This window comes from Lepidochelys kempii, chromosome 1, assembly GCF_965140265.1.
Source record: "Lepidochelys kempii isolate rLepKem1 chromosome 1, rLepKem1.hap2, whole genome shotgun sequence".
Classification (NCBI taxonomy): Eukaryota; Metazoa; Chordata; order Testudines; family Cheloniidae; genus Lepidochelys; species Lepidochelys kempii.
In genome coordinates, this window is record NC_133256.1 from 336,729,101 (window position 1) to 336,745,982 (window position 16,882).

At 43.2% G+C, this 16,882-nt stretch overlaps 1 protein-coding gene across 5 annotated transcripts in view; it reads right to left on the reverse strand.

Moving 5' to 3' along the window:
* OPTN (optineurin) overlaps positions 1–16,046 on the reverse strand; it is a 42,453-nt gene extending 26,407 nt beyond the window's left edge. For 2 of the 5 annotated variants that reach the window (XM_073328746.1, XM_073328745.1), the window contains exons 1-6: positions 15,807–16,046; positions 9,236–9,412; positions 6,876–7,078; positions 3,256–3,426; positions 1,759–1,838; positions 540–674 (exon numbers count right to left, since the gene is read on the reverse strand). In XM_073328746.1, coding sequence (XP_073184847.1) covers positions 540–674; positions 1,759–1,838; positions 3,256–3,426; positions 6,876–7,078; positions 9,236–9,401 — 755 coding nt within the window. In that variant the 5' untranslated portion in view covers positions 9,402–9,412; positions 15,807–16,046. The remainder of the gene's footprint in view (positions 1–539; positions 675–1,758; positions 1,839–3,255; positions 3,427–6,875; positions 7,079–9,235; positions 9,413–15,806) is intronic. The other 3 variants (XM_073328742.1, XM_073328744.1, XM_073328743.1) reach the window with 3 other exon arrangements.
* Positions 16,047–16,882: the final 836 nt, after the last annotated feature.

Genomic DNA, 16,882 nt, shown 5'->3' on the forward strand with positions numbered 1-16,882 from the left:
GAGCTTTCAAAAATAATGTATCTGAGAGTCTCAAACTTTAAAGAATTAAAGCCCTGTGAAGTAACTATTATTCACACTATATAAAATTTGACTTGCCCAAGGTCCCATAGAAAGGACATCACACCATGAGAATATTTCATTGGAAAACTGCAGAGACAGTGCATGAGCAATTCATGAGCTAAAATGTCCTCAAATATCCATTACACCATTTCACTTCAATTTTGGGAAACTGCAAGCCCAGAGGGGGCAACGGGAAAAGGATCCTGAACTGCTTTGTGTTGAGAATTAAGAGAACAGGAGTAGAAAATAGAAGAAGAGAACCTGTGATTTACCACTCCCATGGCTACAATAAAGGAGTCATTATGAGATAAATATCGGTCAATGCACAGCAGCATGTACTACAGCCTGTATACTACTGTCAACATCATATTGACGTTTGAGCTTGTCCCTGTCTACCCACGGGTTTGGTAGCTTTGGCTGAAATGGCTCTGATGGATAATGGTTGCAATTCAAAATACTTGTTACCATCTATTTTATACCTCTCCTTGTGTTCTTGAAGTTCCTTTTCAAGGCTCTCTCTCATCTGAGTCTCATTTCTAAGGCAACAAAGAAGTTGGCTAACAGTAAGCTCTTCAGATTCCAAATTCTTTGGTTCATCCACAGATCTGCTCCTGCTTTGATCAAACATGCTATTAGTACAGGTGATTACAAATTAATTTTTACAGTCCACCATTCGCCCAGCTGAATGCCAAGATTTTCAGAAGTGACTAGTGATTCTGGATGCTCAGCTTGACACTTTATAGGGACCACATTTTCAGAAATTGTTGAGAACCAGCTCTCTGAAAGTCAGGCCCCATTAGAGTGTCTCAAGTTGGACACCCAAAAAATGAGTCTTGCCAAAAGGCTAAAATAGTGGCAGCCCATGATCCTCAAGATCTGGCTCCATGACCATGAGTGCAGTTCTTGCTTCAAGCACCACTTCAAAAACAGCTCACAACAAGAGGGAGGATGTATTCAACCACTTAACTGAGTAGGTCCATGTAAAAACAGAAATCTGACATTTAAAATATTCACAAGTATATTATGGGTCATTTTGTGGAACCAAAAGTGTTGCTTTTCATGATGGATGTCTTCACAAAATGGCTGTTTTTCCAATTAAACATGCAAAATTTCACATCTCTCTACAAAACAATTCCTCCCCTACCCCAAAATCCCAATAAAATTACATTTTCATTAAAATTGCCTTATTTTTGAGCCAATAAATCCTGTAGTATTTCACCCCCATAAAGTGCTTTAAGTCAGATTATGCTAGTGGAAAACATATTAGTTCATGACATCAAATGTGAGACCTCACTATAAGTAATAGGGAAATTGACTTTCCTGGGATAGGACACAACCTTCCTCTTCTTGTGGCTTGGGAGTGTGTGTCTGGGTATTCATTACATTCATACTCCCCAAATTTTGTGATAGGATGTATAGGAATCACATTATGTGCTACTGAAACGTAGCTAGCATGTCACATGGGATTATCTAAGACAGTTCTTGCTACTAAATTGGGCAGCATCCAAAATGGAAACTTTAATAGTATCAGCTGCCTAAACCTATAAAGTAGTATAAGTTCAGCAAGGAAACAAGCCTCAGGCATAAAGTTCATGTGAAGATAGAATTGTGGGAGGAGTCTTAAGCAATACATTCTGTGATTTTGGTTTAAAAAAAATTATATATCTCAAGCTTGAAACAGCACCAGAATCCACATACATGTAGGCAGTTGCGTTGTTGGTTCTTTGGTCATTAACAACATCCTGATTTTCTTTTAAAGCTGCATTTGGTTCTCCTTCCTGTTGGGGATAAAAAGAATATTAGCTTTGATATTTCCAAGTTGTCACTAGCTAGCGTATCTGCTTTTATTTCATTTACTTTTTGAATAAGAGAAAGCTGAGGAAGAATCACACCATGACAACACAACTACACAAGATTCCAGGGAATAAATCTCACATTTGGAAATTTTAAAAGTTAATATTTAATGTGTACTCTGGCCATCCCATTAGTACAGATCAAATGAGAAGGACAACAGAGGAGCCATCCCTTCCCCCTACAACCTTTTGCCACTAATTTTTTCCCTAGCAAAAAAATCAGAGATCAGGCAGTTGACATGCTCATCAATATCAGAGATGACTTCCAGTATAGGTCTAACAACCACTCATTTGTGGGAAGCCAACAACTTGCCCTCCCATAGGGAATAATTTCTCCCTGCCAATATATAGCCCAATGCCTTCCTGATTGAATTTTGTAGCCATAATGGGGCATAATTTGAGCTCACGGCTTGAAGCTTCCCCAGCAACTCTAGAATTCCCCAGTGAGTGAGGGTGAATTAAACCCTTTCAGCCTAACGCAGCGATTGCCCTTCCAGACATGGATCCACTACCATAAAAATGATCAAGAAACTATTGATTTTGTCCAGGAAGAAGCCTCCGTAGATTCAATGGTGATAGCAGAAGTAGCTTTCTCTATCTCATTCAAAAGTTCTGTGCTGTAACTGTGCTAATCTAAAATTTGAGCTAAATTGAGTTTGACAGCATCTCTAATTTCTGTCAACAGAAAATGGAACCCTTTCCCTGCCACCAGGAAGGGGGAAGGGGGGAGAAAACCCAAAACCCACACATACAAGTTTCCCCTGAACTAAACACAGCACAAAAGTGAACCTGTGGTATGCAATGCCTGCTCCAGGCATCTGCCTGGAGTGGCGTCAGCACAGTGTGGAAGACACAGACTGAACAGGAGAGAATGGAGAACAGAAACGCCATCTAGTTCTCCAGCCCTCACGCACACATGCATAAGGGCCCTCATTACTATAGGAGAAAGTAGACAAAAATCCCTTTAAAGAATCATCCCCAGAGGAAAGTCAGTTATTCAAAAAAAAAACCAAACAAACCACAAACCAGTATGTTATTCACTCATGCACTTCTGTGCAACCTGTGTTGCAGCTATTAGGGCTGGGGTTGTTAGCCCCCCTCTCAAAGTGGCATACAGTCTTTTCAACACATTGCACAGGGACTGAGCTGTGCATTTACCATTACAGGAAACTGCACTGCTAAATCCCTCATGGATCTCACAGAAATTTGCCCTCAAAAATATCCTGTCTGAACCACAAAAACTTTTCAGATTGTGCTCTCCATACTCTTCCTGCAATAGGCCAACTGATACTTCTTGAAGCAAAAATATGGTGCTGTTAATGGTTTGTTCCCAATAACTTACACTCATTCTGATCTCAACAAAAGAGTCCTCTGTCGATGGGACATTGAGTTTGAGCTGTAGTTCTGAAACAATGGCAAGCAGATCTGCCTTCTCAGCCTGGAGCCGCACCACCTGGGTCTTCAGCTGCTTAGTTTCCTGGGTCATTTCCTCCCTAACGACTGTGCAGTTCCCCTGGGAAAGATGTAAAATACACACCATATTAGCCAACCAAACAGATATCCAAAGCTACCCAAGCAGAAGTGCTGAGGCAAAAACAACACAACAGCATCCCAAACAGCCTCAACACCATTAGGTATACACAGAAAAAGTCAGTGAATAAACTATTAAAATTTGCTCTGATCAAACTGCATTAAACTAAGTTATCAAATAACGCAACCATCTCCTGCAAGGCTGGAGCCCAGTTTTGAAACATGCACCTGATTCTCCTCAACACTGCCGTAAACCAGGAGCAACTCCACTCAAGTCAGCAGAGCTACACTGGTGTAAGCAAGAGGAGACTCAAGCTCATTAAGCCCAGTTCTCCCCTATCTGCACTGCAAGAACAAACTGCATTTTAAGTTAACCATGCCAGGGAGACAAATGTGTTTTCACCAGGTCCTTCAATACGGTAAATTCCAGAGTGCCGACAGGACTATTTTAAATAAGTGGACAATACAGTGTGGGGGCCATGTAAATAGGTAGACTCTAAATCCAATCTCTCTTTATTCCTCATTCCCCACCATTGACTCCAACACTCTAAGCCCCATTCCCCAATCCCCACCAGTCTCTCCTTGGACTTAAAACTATTCCCTCTCCTGTGTACCCCCTTCTTCCTCACTTCTCTTTCTCCAACTCATCTGGGATCCTACCTCCTCTCTTCCTGGAATCTCTCCAAATGCCCCTCTGTCTGCCCCTTTCCCTACAATCTCTCCCCCTGTTCCCCTTCTCTTTGCTGAAGGCTCTCTCTTCACATCTGCAATTTCCCCCATCCCTTCTTCCAAATCTCTCCCTCCTATCTCTTCCTCGGAAAGCCTCTCCAAATCCCCCCAGTCTCCCCACATCTTGCCCAGAGTCTCTTCTCCCTCCTTGGGGGTGGGGAGGGGGGATTTGAGAACCCCTTTTTTTGGCTTCTACTTAACCATTAAGCTCCAGTTTCCACCCCTCCCTATGGCGACTTGCTCAACTCCCAATCCTTCCCCTTGAGTTTGTCTCCCTCTGCCCCAGCTTTTTCCCTCCTGCCCTCCGCACTGCCACTATGAGTTCCGGGCAACCCCCCACCCCAGTCTCCTCCATTCCCTTCTATGCTGCATCCTTTGCCCCAGTTCCTCCCCCCCCCCCCCACACCTTCCCCAGCTCCTAAAGTTTTGCCATGCTGGCATCTGCTCTGGTGCTGCCACTCCTCATATAGCATCTCCTCCACCTCTTGTTGCCTCGGATTTTGTGTTCAGACCAGGAGGGGAAGTAGCCTTATCACAGCCCTTGCTGGCAAGAAGGCAGAAGTGTAGGGGTTTTTCCTCTCAAAGCCATTCTGAGTGCTAGTATTTATAGCCTGTGAAGGCCAGAGGATGGATCTGTGATTCATCAGTAGTTGAAACTGTGTGGGCACATGAGGTCACCTAATGAGCAGCAAGTGGCTATGATGTATTTTATTTTAGAAAATGCTAAAGTAAAAAGATAGGATTCAAAGTTAAAGTTAAATAAAGTTCATCTTAAATAAGGGACTGTTTCATATTCTCTCTCTGAAGAGAATTTAGGTTACAATCAGGACAATTCCTGAAAAGGGAAAATAGTCTTGGTTTAAGTGATATTGTCAGGCTAGAAATCACAAACAGTAATAAGTGTCCTTGCCTAGGTCACCACCACAAGAGATTCTTAACCCTGGAAAAAAAAAAATATCTAGTCTTACTTCTTGAATTTCTTTGTCACTTTGATGTTTTCATGCCCTGGCAAAAGCTGCAAGATTTATTTTGCAAATCCTGCAGTTGGTTGTTGGTTTGCTTTTTTGAACAGAGTTTTTACAGGAAACAAAATAAGATATTAAAAGAAAAACATCTCTCTCTGTGGCAGGCTTTGCAAAAAAAATTAATTTGGCGCAAAGTTTGACCTGACAGCATCACTTTAAAGAGGAGTTTTGAGAAACTAGTTTAACATACTGTGAATTAAAAAATGAACAGTTTTTCCTCCCTTAGAGCTCATCAAGGTCTAGACAGACAAACACCTGGGCCTGCCAAGGGCCCCAATAACTTCTGCCTATGTAGAATTCATTGCAGGATCAGAATCTTAGACCCCATGTTAGACCAGAGTCCTAACTCCCGCTTCGTGTTTTCTGTCTAAAAGATGCTCTCATTCTTTTTACAAGAGGTTTGTTCTTTTCTGATTTGATCATCCTCCTCTATTCTACCCTATAGTGATTTCTCTCTTCCCTCCATTTCCCCATACACCCCACTCCTTTGGGGTTGGAAGACAAAGAAAGAGTCCTGCCCACCAGTCAAATGCAGAAAAGCATATTTCAGAGGGCAAACAGGTCACAGAGTGAATTTGTGGACATCAATCTTTGAATGCCAGTGAGATGTCAGCTTTGAATTTGAATGAACATAAGAACTGCCAGATTGGATCAGATCTGTAGCTCATCTAATACAAACTAATAATAATAAACAACTAGTATCCTGCAACATTGGCTAGCACTAGATGCTTCAAAGGAAGGTGCAAGAAGCCCCTTAGTAGGCAGATGGGCGATAAACTGCCCCCATGAAGCTCTCATCTTAATCCCTAACAGTTGGTTTAAACCCTGAAGTATCAATTTTAAATAAACGTTCTACACCTGAAGGTGCAAATATATCTCCACATGCATATCCCAGTACAAACCTTAAATAGGTTTTTTCAATATAGGCCTTCTGCATGACAATACATGCAAGTCAATGTTGCCAAGCTACTAGATAGCTACCTCAGGGGGCAGAGCTGGCACTTGGCATAAGCAGACCTAGCAATTGCTTAGGACCCTGAGCAGCTCAAGAGGGCCGCCTGTATGTGGGGAGGGGGCAACAATATTCCTGCTTAAGGCACCCCAATGAGCTAGCACCACCTCCTACCCTGGTTCAAACCACTCAGTTACAAAGCAACTTTTCCCATTACTTAGAGGGATGCAGACAGGCAGTTTAGATGGACTCAAAATATAGGTACTGCAGACCAGAGATGCATTTGGCCCAATATGAACAAGAGTATTTTTATGACTTAAAAAAAAAGTTAGATGGAAATAGCGGGAAGGGTTTCTGGTGGGGTTTTGTTTTTTGCATTTAAACTTCCCCCTGTAACAATGGAAGCCCAAACGCAAGAGCACTAAACTAAACTAGGAAAAAAGAAGGAAAAAACTAACTAGGAAAAAGAACTAACACGACTAACAGAACAGAGAATGAAAAGTGAATGAGATGTCCGAAGTTCAGTTTTAATTCTCTCAGCTGTGGCCTGATTTCTCAAATCTCCTGGAAGTCAGTTACCTTTGGAAAAAAATCAGTCCAATGATTTCCATTATGATACAATCCCTCTAAAGTAAAAACAAAACAAAAAAATGGAAAAAAAACATTAAAAAATACAGTGTAATAAAGAGATACGAATAAAAAGCTGGTGGGCCACTTTTTATTTACCATTTCAGACCCCACCTCTTTCTCTTTTAAGCTTTGAAGTTGTTTCTGCAGCTCTTCATTTTCAAGGCACTTGACTTGCAAGTAATGTTTAGCTTCTTTGAACTTGGACTCGTAAAACTCCCGCTCCTCCTTCTGTTTCTCTCGCCATACAGAAAGCTCCTCATACCGATCCTTCATAGCTTGGTTATGTATCTTCATGGCTTCTAGAGAGTGTTCAGAAACAACATATGAACAGATACTAATCCCTTGCCAGAGAAATAGGAAAGTGAGCCAGGCCAGTGACAATGTTCTGCACAGAAGAGCAGGGTATTTCTATTTAGATGGTCAGCTATCTGGGATAAGGACTTTCTCACTATAGGTTTGTTGTATCTAGCACAATGGGGTGCTGATCTTGTTTGGGGCCCTCTAAAAAAATAGTATTGCCATAACACTAAATTACCTGTCCATGGTCTCTGAATCTCTTGGGTTACCACTAGATCACCACTTACCAGTGAGGCATGACTTGTTTCTCCACTGCCTTTTATACTGTGCAGGTGTAAATGACTTTACAAGATACAAGACAGGGGAGAATCAGACCATACTCTTGAGCCTCACTGGAAAATCCTGGCTACACGTTTACATAAATACAGTCTGAATATTCAAAACCTAAGATATTTTAGGATCCAATTAAGCGCCCAGATACCCATACAATTTCCATTGACTTGAGTGACAACAACATGTAGAGGCCAGTGCTGATCCTTATTTAAATAAAGAGCGATCTAGCTAAAGGAAATTAAAGAGCTTTGGGGCCACTACACAAAATGTCAGACTCAGTCAGGGATCATACATTCTAACATCCACAAAAAAAAAAAAAGTCACTGAATTTAAAAGACACGCTGTCAATCTGAAAGCCACATCTCTGTCTGAAAGTGTTACAAGTTATACCGATGCTTACTATGGCTGAAAGTGGTTTGCTATATTATTTCCCTGTTTGATTAGATACGAAGTGCTGTTAAACACACAAAGTAAACAGCCTCATTGCTGTCCTGTACATAGTGATTTTTTCCCTTGGTGAGAAGACTTTTATAAACATCATGAATTTGTGAGAATATACAATTATGAAGGGCTCTGACAAATCAATTAAAATATTTCAAGTCAGAGCCACTTTAAAGGCTCACTTCTTTCAGGGTTACTGGATTTCAAACACAATGTACTTTTCTTTAGCTTCCAATAGTAAAGTGTGCTGGAGCTGTAATATACACGGAGGACTATTTCTTCTTCTGATATAAATCCACTGAAGACAATGGAGCTATGCCAGTTTACATGAGCCGAAAGTTTGGTCCTGAAACTTTACTTCATATGGTATTGGACTGCCCAGCTGGTATTGAAAAGATACTAATAAAGTTATTCTATACATTGCTTCCCAGACCACGAAAGATACCCTTGGTTTTACATCCTAGAGGACCTAATGACTCTGGAAATCTGACAGCTGTAAAAACGAGAGCTCTTACAGCTAAAAAGGTGGTACTCAATTAATGAGCAGCATTAGTGATGTTGCATCTACAGAGATGACATCTTACAAGATGCAAGACAAATGGTAGGTGTGTACAGATATTTGGTCTTCATTTTTTAACCTCTGATGAATTATATATGTTGCTCTAGCTTTCCATTTGCCCTAAGATCTGTCCAAGAGAGCTCTCTTATTTTATCTCAACATAATTCCTATGTATAGTATTGATTTAAGGCTCTGAAATGTATCCCTTCATGTACCCCATGTAATTAGTAATGCAAGATTAGTGCAATAAGAATTATTAATAATCTAAGTTTTAAATACAGAATGTTGTTTTGAAATATAAACTTTAAAAGCCTAATGGCTCATGGAACTCTCTGGCCATGGGTCACACTAACCCAGCCTTCAGGAGGGAAAAAACACTTTACTTGACCAGGGCAAATACATTTGTTTCCTTGACGAGGAAATGTCATTTTTTTTCTATCAATCATCATAGCCAAACAGATTTTGTGCCTGGTCTGGTAAATTTTCATACTAATTTTGCAAACCTGTACTAACTATTTCTATAATTCTCAAGAAACCAAGTTATACTTCAGTCTGGTTGTTTCCCCTTATTCTTCCATACAGATTCAATTTCATAAGATCACCCTAAATATTACCATATAGCATGGGGCAGATTCTGTATTGCCTTACACCTTGTGTAGTCATTTACACCTACGCACAGTGCAATGTTACCACACCACTGTGGTTGGGTGGGGAATTCGTATTTGATACTGTTTTTAAACCCACTTGGCACAGGTATAAAGGACAACACAAGGTACAAGACCATGGAGAATCTAGCCTCTACATTTCAAGGCAGGTTCTCATTCACCTTTTAATTCATTGTTCTCTGTAATCAGCTCTTTCATCTGCTGCACCATCTCTTCTGGGGTGTACGTGCCAAGTGTAGGAGAAGCCAGATTGTGGGGTCCATTTCCCGTTTCACTCTTGTGACATTCACCATTTTCAGCAGGACGCCTTAGCGGCTTGCTGGACATCACTGCAGTGACTATAATAAGATTAACAAAGAGAAATTTAATTTCTTGATGAAGAGTTGCATACCAAAAAATCCAGCAGCTAGCCAACAACCGAGACATACCATGGATACACCACTAGATCGTTCTGCACTGCCATGACAAAGGAGTGTTGCTACTGAGCTTACCACAACAGAGTATTCCCCATAAATCCCCAAAAGATCTGTTTCAGAGTAGCAGCCATGTTAGACTGTATTTGCAAAAAGAAAAGGAGTACTTGTGGCACCTTAGAGACTAATTTATTTGAGCATAAGCTTTCGTGAGCTACAGCTGTTGCATCCAATGAAGTGAGTTGTAGCTCACGAAAGCTTATGCTCAAATAAATTTGTTAGTCTCTAAAGTGCCACAAGTACTCCTTTTCTTTTTGCAAAAGATCTGTGTGAGCCTTGAGCTATTTAGTTTACTCACATAACACTCAGCCCAGACTCATTAACCTTCAGGAAACGTGGGCTTGTATCATCATTTTGGGGCAAACCCCTACAAGTTGCACATGGCTTTGACTTGAAACCAGGCAGCACTTGGGTGTTTCATCCACATTTTGTTCAAGAGATTCATCTACAATTCTGGGCCTTGATACAGAACTCTGCAGCACATCTCCTCAGCAATATACAAACTACTGTGAACACATCAGGGTGGATAAAAATCAATGATTTTTTTTTTAAAATGTTTTTTAAAAATCTGATTTTTTAAATTTAAATAGGATTTTTTTGATAAAATGCTTTTTGAGGAAAAAAAGCAATCTAAAGATGGTTTTAATTAAGATACATTATAGCTCAAAGATATCTCATCATGGAATAGGATTATAAATTCTAATTCTGTAGTATGAGACAATATATTCATGTAATGTTTAAGAAAAGTTTTGTAAATGAGTTCCAATAGTTCATGGATTAGGGACCCAATTTTATGGGGTTCTAAGGGCTTCTGTATAGATTATTTAGGTTAATCTTTCTATCTACCCAATGGGACTCAGTGCTCAATCTAGAAGTTACGATCAGAGATGCTTAATTTTGCAGTTCTCAAACTGTGGATTTGTGTCTCCAGAGATAACATGCTTGTTAACAGCAAAAATGTTTTTAAACAAACAAATAATATATAGAGGTGAGAAATCACAGACCTCAACCCTATTGTCCCTTTGCAAATTTGTGTATACAGAGTCAATACCTTACCTCTCTCTAAAAGTGCAAAGTTTCAAAAAGTTCAGTGAATAGAAGATTGTTGCAAGCGGGATAGATCTAGACAAGGAGAAGATGTCTGGAGATAAATGTGAGCAGGGAGGGACAGGCAGTAGAAACAAAAGTGAAACTGTTTGAGCAGCATATTCAAGAAGTTTTGAGGTCTTTCTGAGTGTAGCCTTCATGCCATTCTCTCACTAGAAGGGAAAGCCTATAATGGCAGCAGGCCATAAAAGAGACCCAGTTTGGGAATAAGAACCATTCAAGAAATATATGTTTGCTGATGATGTTTTAAAGAAAGGCACACCAGTGAACTGGTGGAAGTCACTTAAGCACTTGGATTCAGAGACTGTTGAAGTGATGATCTCACTTTTAACAACAGTAGCTTCTTCTTCTGGTGTAGAAAGAATATTTTCTTCCTTTGGACTAATTCATTCCAAATTGAGAAATCGTTTGGGACCTGAAAAACCAGGAACGCTTGTTTTTCTTTTCCAGATTATGAACAAAGAGGAAAATGAAGGTGAAGACGACTGAGTTAACTGCAGAAGCCAATATTTTAAGCTTCTCATGTTGATCTGGCTGACATAGTCGATTTAATTTTTGTTTTAAAAAATATATATTTAACTATTTTAGTTAAAAACAATTTTAACAAAAACTAACTTGATATTAAAAAACTTGAATGTTTAACTAAATTCAAAAATTCATATGCTTGTTTTGTTAAACTATTATAGGTTTGCTGTTGAAGAAAAAAAATCTAGAATACATAATGTTGTTGTTTTAGTTAAACAAAACAATTTAAATGTCTGTCTCGTGATGTTCTCCTCCTAATACAGCATGGCAGGAAAATTCTCCAAATATTAATGCTTAAACTGTTGATTTGTAGATAGTTCACCTCCCAATGACTTCATAAATATCTGCTTCAATTACCTTTGGTAAATGAAATAACCAAACAATCATTCATTTTCTGATATAGCTGTAAAACTAATCTGAAAAGTTTTCAAAATAAATCACTTTAAAAATGTATAGTGTGTACCTTCTAAAAATGAAACCTATATCTATCTCTGAGTTGTGAAGAATACGTATTAAGGTTATAACAACCAATAAGAATACACTTTTATGTAGAAATCCATGATTAAATCGAGACTTCCTGACTAGTGATTTAAATCAAATCCACCCTGGAACACATCAAACCTGTTCTTGGCTCCCTACACCAAATCCCCATATAATACTGAATCAAGTTCATGGTCTTGGTCCTTCCCCAGAAGGCGCTCCATGGCCTAGGCCCAGGGTATCTAAAAGAGCGGCTAAAGCTCTAGGATGAAAACCATGGTCGACAGCTTCTCTCCTCCGGTGCAATGGAACTTTCTACAATAAGGATAAAGCTCCTCTGTGCAGGAAACAGCTTTCTTGGAGGCCAGACCAAGACTTTGGAATGAACTACCTCAGGAACTAACGACCATCATAAACCTCACCAACTTCCACTCCAAAAACAAGGAGCATTTCCTTGACTTGACTTCTCCAACAAACACACACACACACATATATATTTAAAAAAACCAAAACACCACACTCCACTGTCCACACTTCTTCCCCTGAGGACAGCATGAGAGAACCAAACATGACGGCTGTTAGTTACATTGCTCAATCCACTGCTGGAAGGTGCTCAGACACTATGGTGATAAGTGTGGTACAAAAAACTATTTAGAATAGAATAGTGTAGGCATGTCACATTAAAAGTTCATTCATTCACAGCTATGGTTGGCCTTATAGCATGGAACACATCTATATCTCCACTCACCTGAACTCCATATCGTCCTCTTTCACCTTATTTTAAATTAAAAAAAAAAAAAAAGCACTTTAAAGTTTTCTTTCCCTCCCTACACCAAAAAGGTATTTATAGAACCACCACAGCTGGCCTTATATTATCTAATCTACCTGTCCCTTTCCACCCCTTTTTCAATCAGGCCCTCTCATAAGTTTCTGAGCATTTGGATGTTAAAGGGCTGGTATGGTATAATTCATAGTGTATTTATTTCTATTCCATTAGGAGCACCGCCAAGCATTTGATGGTTGCCACAGAGGTCAAGCTCAAGAGACAGACAGACAGCCCTGTCAGAGTGGTGCTGGCTTGCAATATGTAATTATTGAATCCAGAAAACCAAATACTCAGGAATGTGGCCCTGTGGCTGTAATTCTATTGTCAGGGACAGATACCGCCCTTTTCTTATATAGCACTTTTCACCTGTAGATCTCAAAGCTCTTTACAAAGGAGGCCAGTGTTATCCCCATTTTAGATGTGGGGAGACACAGGGAAGGGAAGGAAAGGGACTTGCTCAGGGTCACTCAGCAAACCAGCATCAGAGTAAGGAATTGAATCTAGGGCTGCCAAACTGGGTCTAAGTCCTAGCTCGGTGCATGACTCACTCTCACCTACATAAGTTAATTGTAAAGGAGGGAGGGATTTTAGAGCTAACTCCATAATCACAACAAAATTAATGAAACTTATGATGATGCCCCAAAAAATTCTCAATTTTAAAAAATGAGAGTTTAGGATTTGTTTACAGTAAATAGTACCTTCTCTTTTATCCTTCCCTTTCCTAAAATTCTTTTCTTTTTTGATTACCTTTATTTGCTTTGTCCAATACAAATTTTAAGTTCTCAGTGCAGGGACCTGGCCTTCAACTCTGTAAAGCCCCATACAAAGTTTTTGCACTATACATATTTAATATGTATTATTAATAATAAATAAATAGAGATAAGCAAATAGCAACCCATTTATAAGAAATTGTTCATATGGAAACATCCAGAACAGAAATAGCTGCAAGCTGCTCAGCAAAAGATACCTATGTGTTTCTGCTCTCCACAGTCATGGTGCAGGTTTGAGTCACATGGCCTGAATCTCCGCTTCACCACACTGGTGTCACTCCAGTGGAGCAACACAAGTGTCAAAAGCAAAAAGGGGAAGAAAATTCAGGCCTCCAGTTTCTTGTCCCTGGTCTGTAGGGAGCTGTAAGTGCTGGGTTCAACAGGTAACATGAACAGTTCTATCAATAGGTTCCAGTGAGAATCTCAATTCTTCCTTCTCATCCAAGGGAAGGGCGGCCATGAAACAAAACCCTGAGGTCATGTAAAGGGGAGGGCTTGATCAATCCTAAAGAGATGTGTCATTAGTAAGGCTTTGTGTCTGTCACAGAGGTCACAGATTTTGTGACTTTCTGTGACCTCCATTACTTCTGCAGCGGCTAGTGCAGCTGGCTCCAGGGCTGCCCGAACAGATCAGGCAACCCCTGGGCCAGCCACACCGGCCGCTGCTGGGGCAGTCTCAGGCCACCGTGCCCCTCCCCCCAGTAGCAGTTTGGGTGGGGGCTGGGGCAGGGGTGTCGCTTACCTCGGGGTGGGAGGACCCCCCCGGAAGCATCTGGCACATCTCTTCAGCTCCCAGGCAGAGGGTCCAGGGGGCTCTGCGTGCTGCCCCCACAGCTCTCACTGGCTGCAGTTCCCGGCCAAGGGGAGCTGCGGCACTAGAGCTCATGGCAGAGGCAGCATGCGGGGGGCCCCCCTGGCTTTCAATCCCCCTAGGAGCTGCAGGGATGTGCCGGCTTCTTCCAAGGAGATGCGCGAAGCTGGGTAGGGAGCCTGCCAGCCCCACCAACCCTCCCCCCCAGTAGGGGTCCTGGGCCACGCACTGCTGCTCACGCCCACGCCCCAACACCAGTGGGAGTCCCAGACGGCATGCCGCTGCCCCCTCCCTCCCCCCAGCACCCACAGCCCCCGGCCCAAGTTTTAGTTAGGGGTATATAATACAAGTCATGGACAGACCACGGGCTGTGAATTTTTGTTTACTGCCCGTGACCTGTCCATGACTTTTACTAAAAATACCTGTGACTAAAATGTAGGCCTTAGTCATTAGCAATGCAGTAGTTCATGCCCCTTCGGTTTGGTAAAAATCATTTATTCTTTAAATACATGGAGGTGGATGTAAATCATCTCTGGACACTGACTCTTATCATGGGACTTTTAACTTTTATTCCACAGCCCCAGTTACCTGACATGGGTCAAGGCTAGGAGAGCGCAGTCTCTTAGCAGCATTCCTGTGTGTCACAGCTTTATGACAGCAGGGAGAGATCTTGTTTCTTGATTTAGTCTTTCAGCCTCACTTTTGAACTATGTAATTTTTGTGTCTCCTCTCCCAGCTCCAGCCACCTGCTACCAGGTTCTCTTTACAGAGGTACAGAGCAACCCACAAAACACGCCGCTGATTCTCCTGGTGCCTCCACCCAAAGGCCACAACACTCAGTGCCTTTTTTTATCTCTAAGCCTGCAGGGCTCTGAGCTGTGACTGTGCAGTACGGTCATTTTTTAAAGTAATGGCTATTTTGAAGCACGATGGGGACCGGTGACATACAACAGTGAATCAGACATGCCAAACCCACCAAAAAAACACCACCACAGAAATTGGGCTTGTTTTTGGCTTAATTGGCTTGTGATTGCTTGTTGGGTGGTTTTTGGCTTGTAGCTTCTTCTTCTTCTTTTTTTAAATCAGCTTCCAGCAAACAGGGGTAAGGGGGGGAGCAAGCAGGGGAGAGAGTGGGGGAGGGGAGAAACAGGGGGCCAACCGCAGTCCCAGATTGCATGCCAGGGGCTCTAGTCACATACAGCGTGGGGGTTCCTAGGGATTGCCTTGTTTTGAAATGGGATTAGCTTGATTTTTGGCTCATTGTGAAAGTCGGGGTGTGAAAGGTGGCAACTGCGCAGTGGCTGTGGTGTAAAAAACAGACAGACACCCCACTATACTCCAGTTCAAATAGGAATTATCGGGGGGGGGGTGAGTTATCTGGCCTGTGGTCTACCAGGGGTCAGACGAGATGGCCACAACGGCCGGGGATCCTGTGAGCAAGGAGGAGGCTGAGCATGCTCCCAGCTCGCAGGGTCTCCAAACGTCCCCGGGCTCCCCGCACTTCCCCCTCCGCGGGGATGCCCAGGCGGCAGGAGGGCAGCGCCGGGCTCCCCCAGGGAGCGGGGGGGGGTCCCCCTGGGGATCAGGGCCGGCTCCCCGCACTGGCGCAGTGCCGCGGGACGGGGCGCGGTCGCTCTTTGGAAGCGGCACCTGCGGCAGCCCGTTCCCCGCCGCCGCGCTGCGGGGGTGAGTTTCACTTTCCCTGGCCCCCGGCGCGGCGCGCTGGAGGGCGAAGCTCACCTGAGCTCCAGACCCCGCGCGTCTGGCTGCGCCCAACGGCTCCGTCCCTCGGCCTCGGCCGCGCCCGGCCGCCGCCGCCGCCGCCTCCTCGCTCCGCCGCAGGCTCCCACGGCCGGGGGCGGGTTTGTTATGGGGCCTCGCTCCCCGCCCTGCCCAGCTCAGCTGACTCCCGTGACGCCGGCCGCCGCCGCCGCGGGACTTTCCCGGGCCCCGCCCGCGGGGAGCGGGGCCTGCCTTGGCGCGGAGCCTGAGGCGCCCCGCCTGGAGCTCACGCCCCGGGGGAGGGCGGCTGTGGGCTGCCAAAGAGCGGCGTGAGCTTCCCCCAGCCCGCTCCTCCTCTGCCCCTCACAACCCCGCTGCCCTCCCCCGGGGCCGGGGAGAGAGAAATCGCTGCCCCGCGGCCTGCCCCGGGGCCGCTGAAGGGCAGGCTTCAGTCTGGGATTCGCCTTGAAATGAGCATAAGCTTTGGTGAGCTACAGCTCACTTCATCAGATGCATACTGTGGAAAGCACAGAAGATCTTTTTATACACACAAAGCATGAAAAAATACTCCCCCCACCCAACTCTCCTGCTGGTAATAGCTTATCTAAAGTGATCACTCTCCTTACAATGTGTATGATAATCAAGGTGGGCCATTTCCAGCACAAATCCAGGGTTTAACAAGAACATCTGGGGGGGGGGGGAGGTAGGAAAAAACAAGGGGAAATAGGTTACCTTGCATAATGACTTTGTTGTGTGGTATGTGGTTGCTGGTGAGTATTTGCTTCAGGTTGGGGGGCTGTCTCCCAATGGCCCCACAGTATGCCAACATTTTTATGGCTGACTTAGAACAACGCCTCCTCAGCTCTCGTCCCCTAATGCCCCTACTCTACTTGTGCTATATTGATGACATCTACATCATCTGGACCCATGGGAGAAAAGCACTTGAGGAATTCCACCATGATTTCAACAGTTTCCATCCCACCATCAACCTCAGGCTGGTCCAGTCCACACAAGAGATCCACTTCCTTGACACGACAGTGCTAATAAATGATGGTCACATAAACACCACCCTATACCAGAAACCTACTGACCGC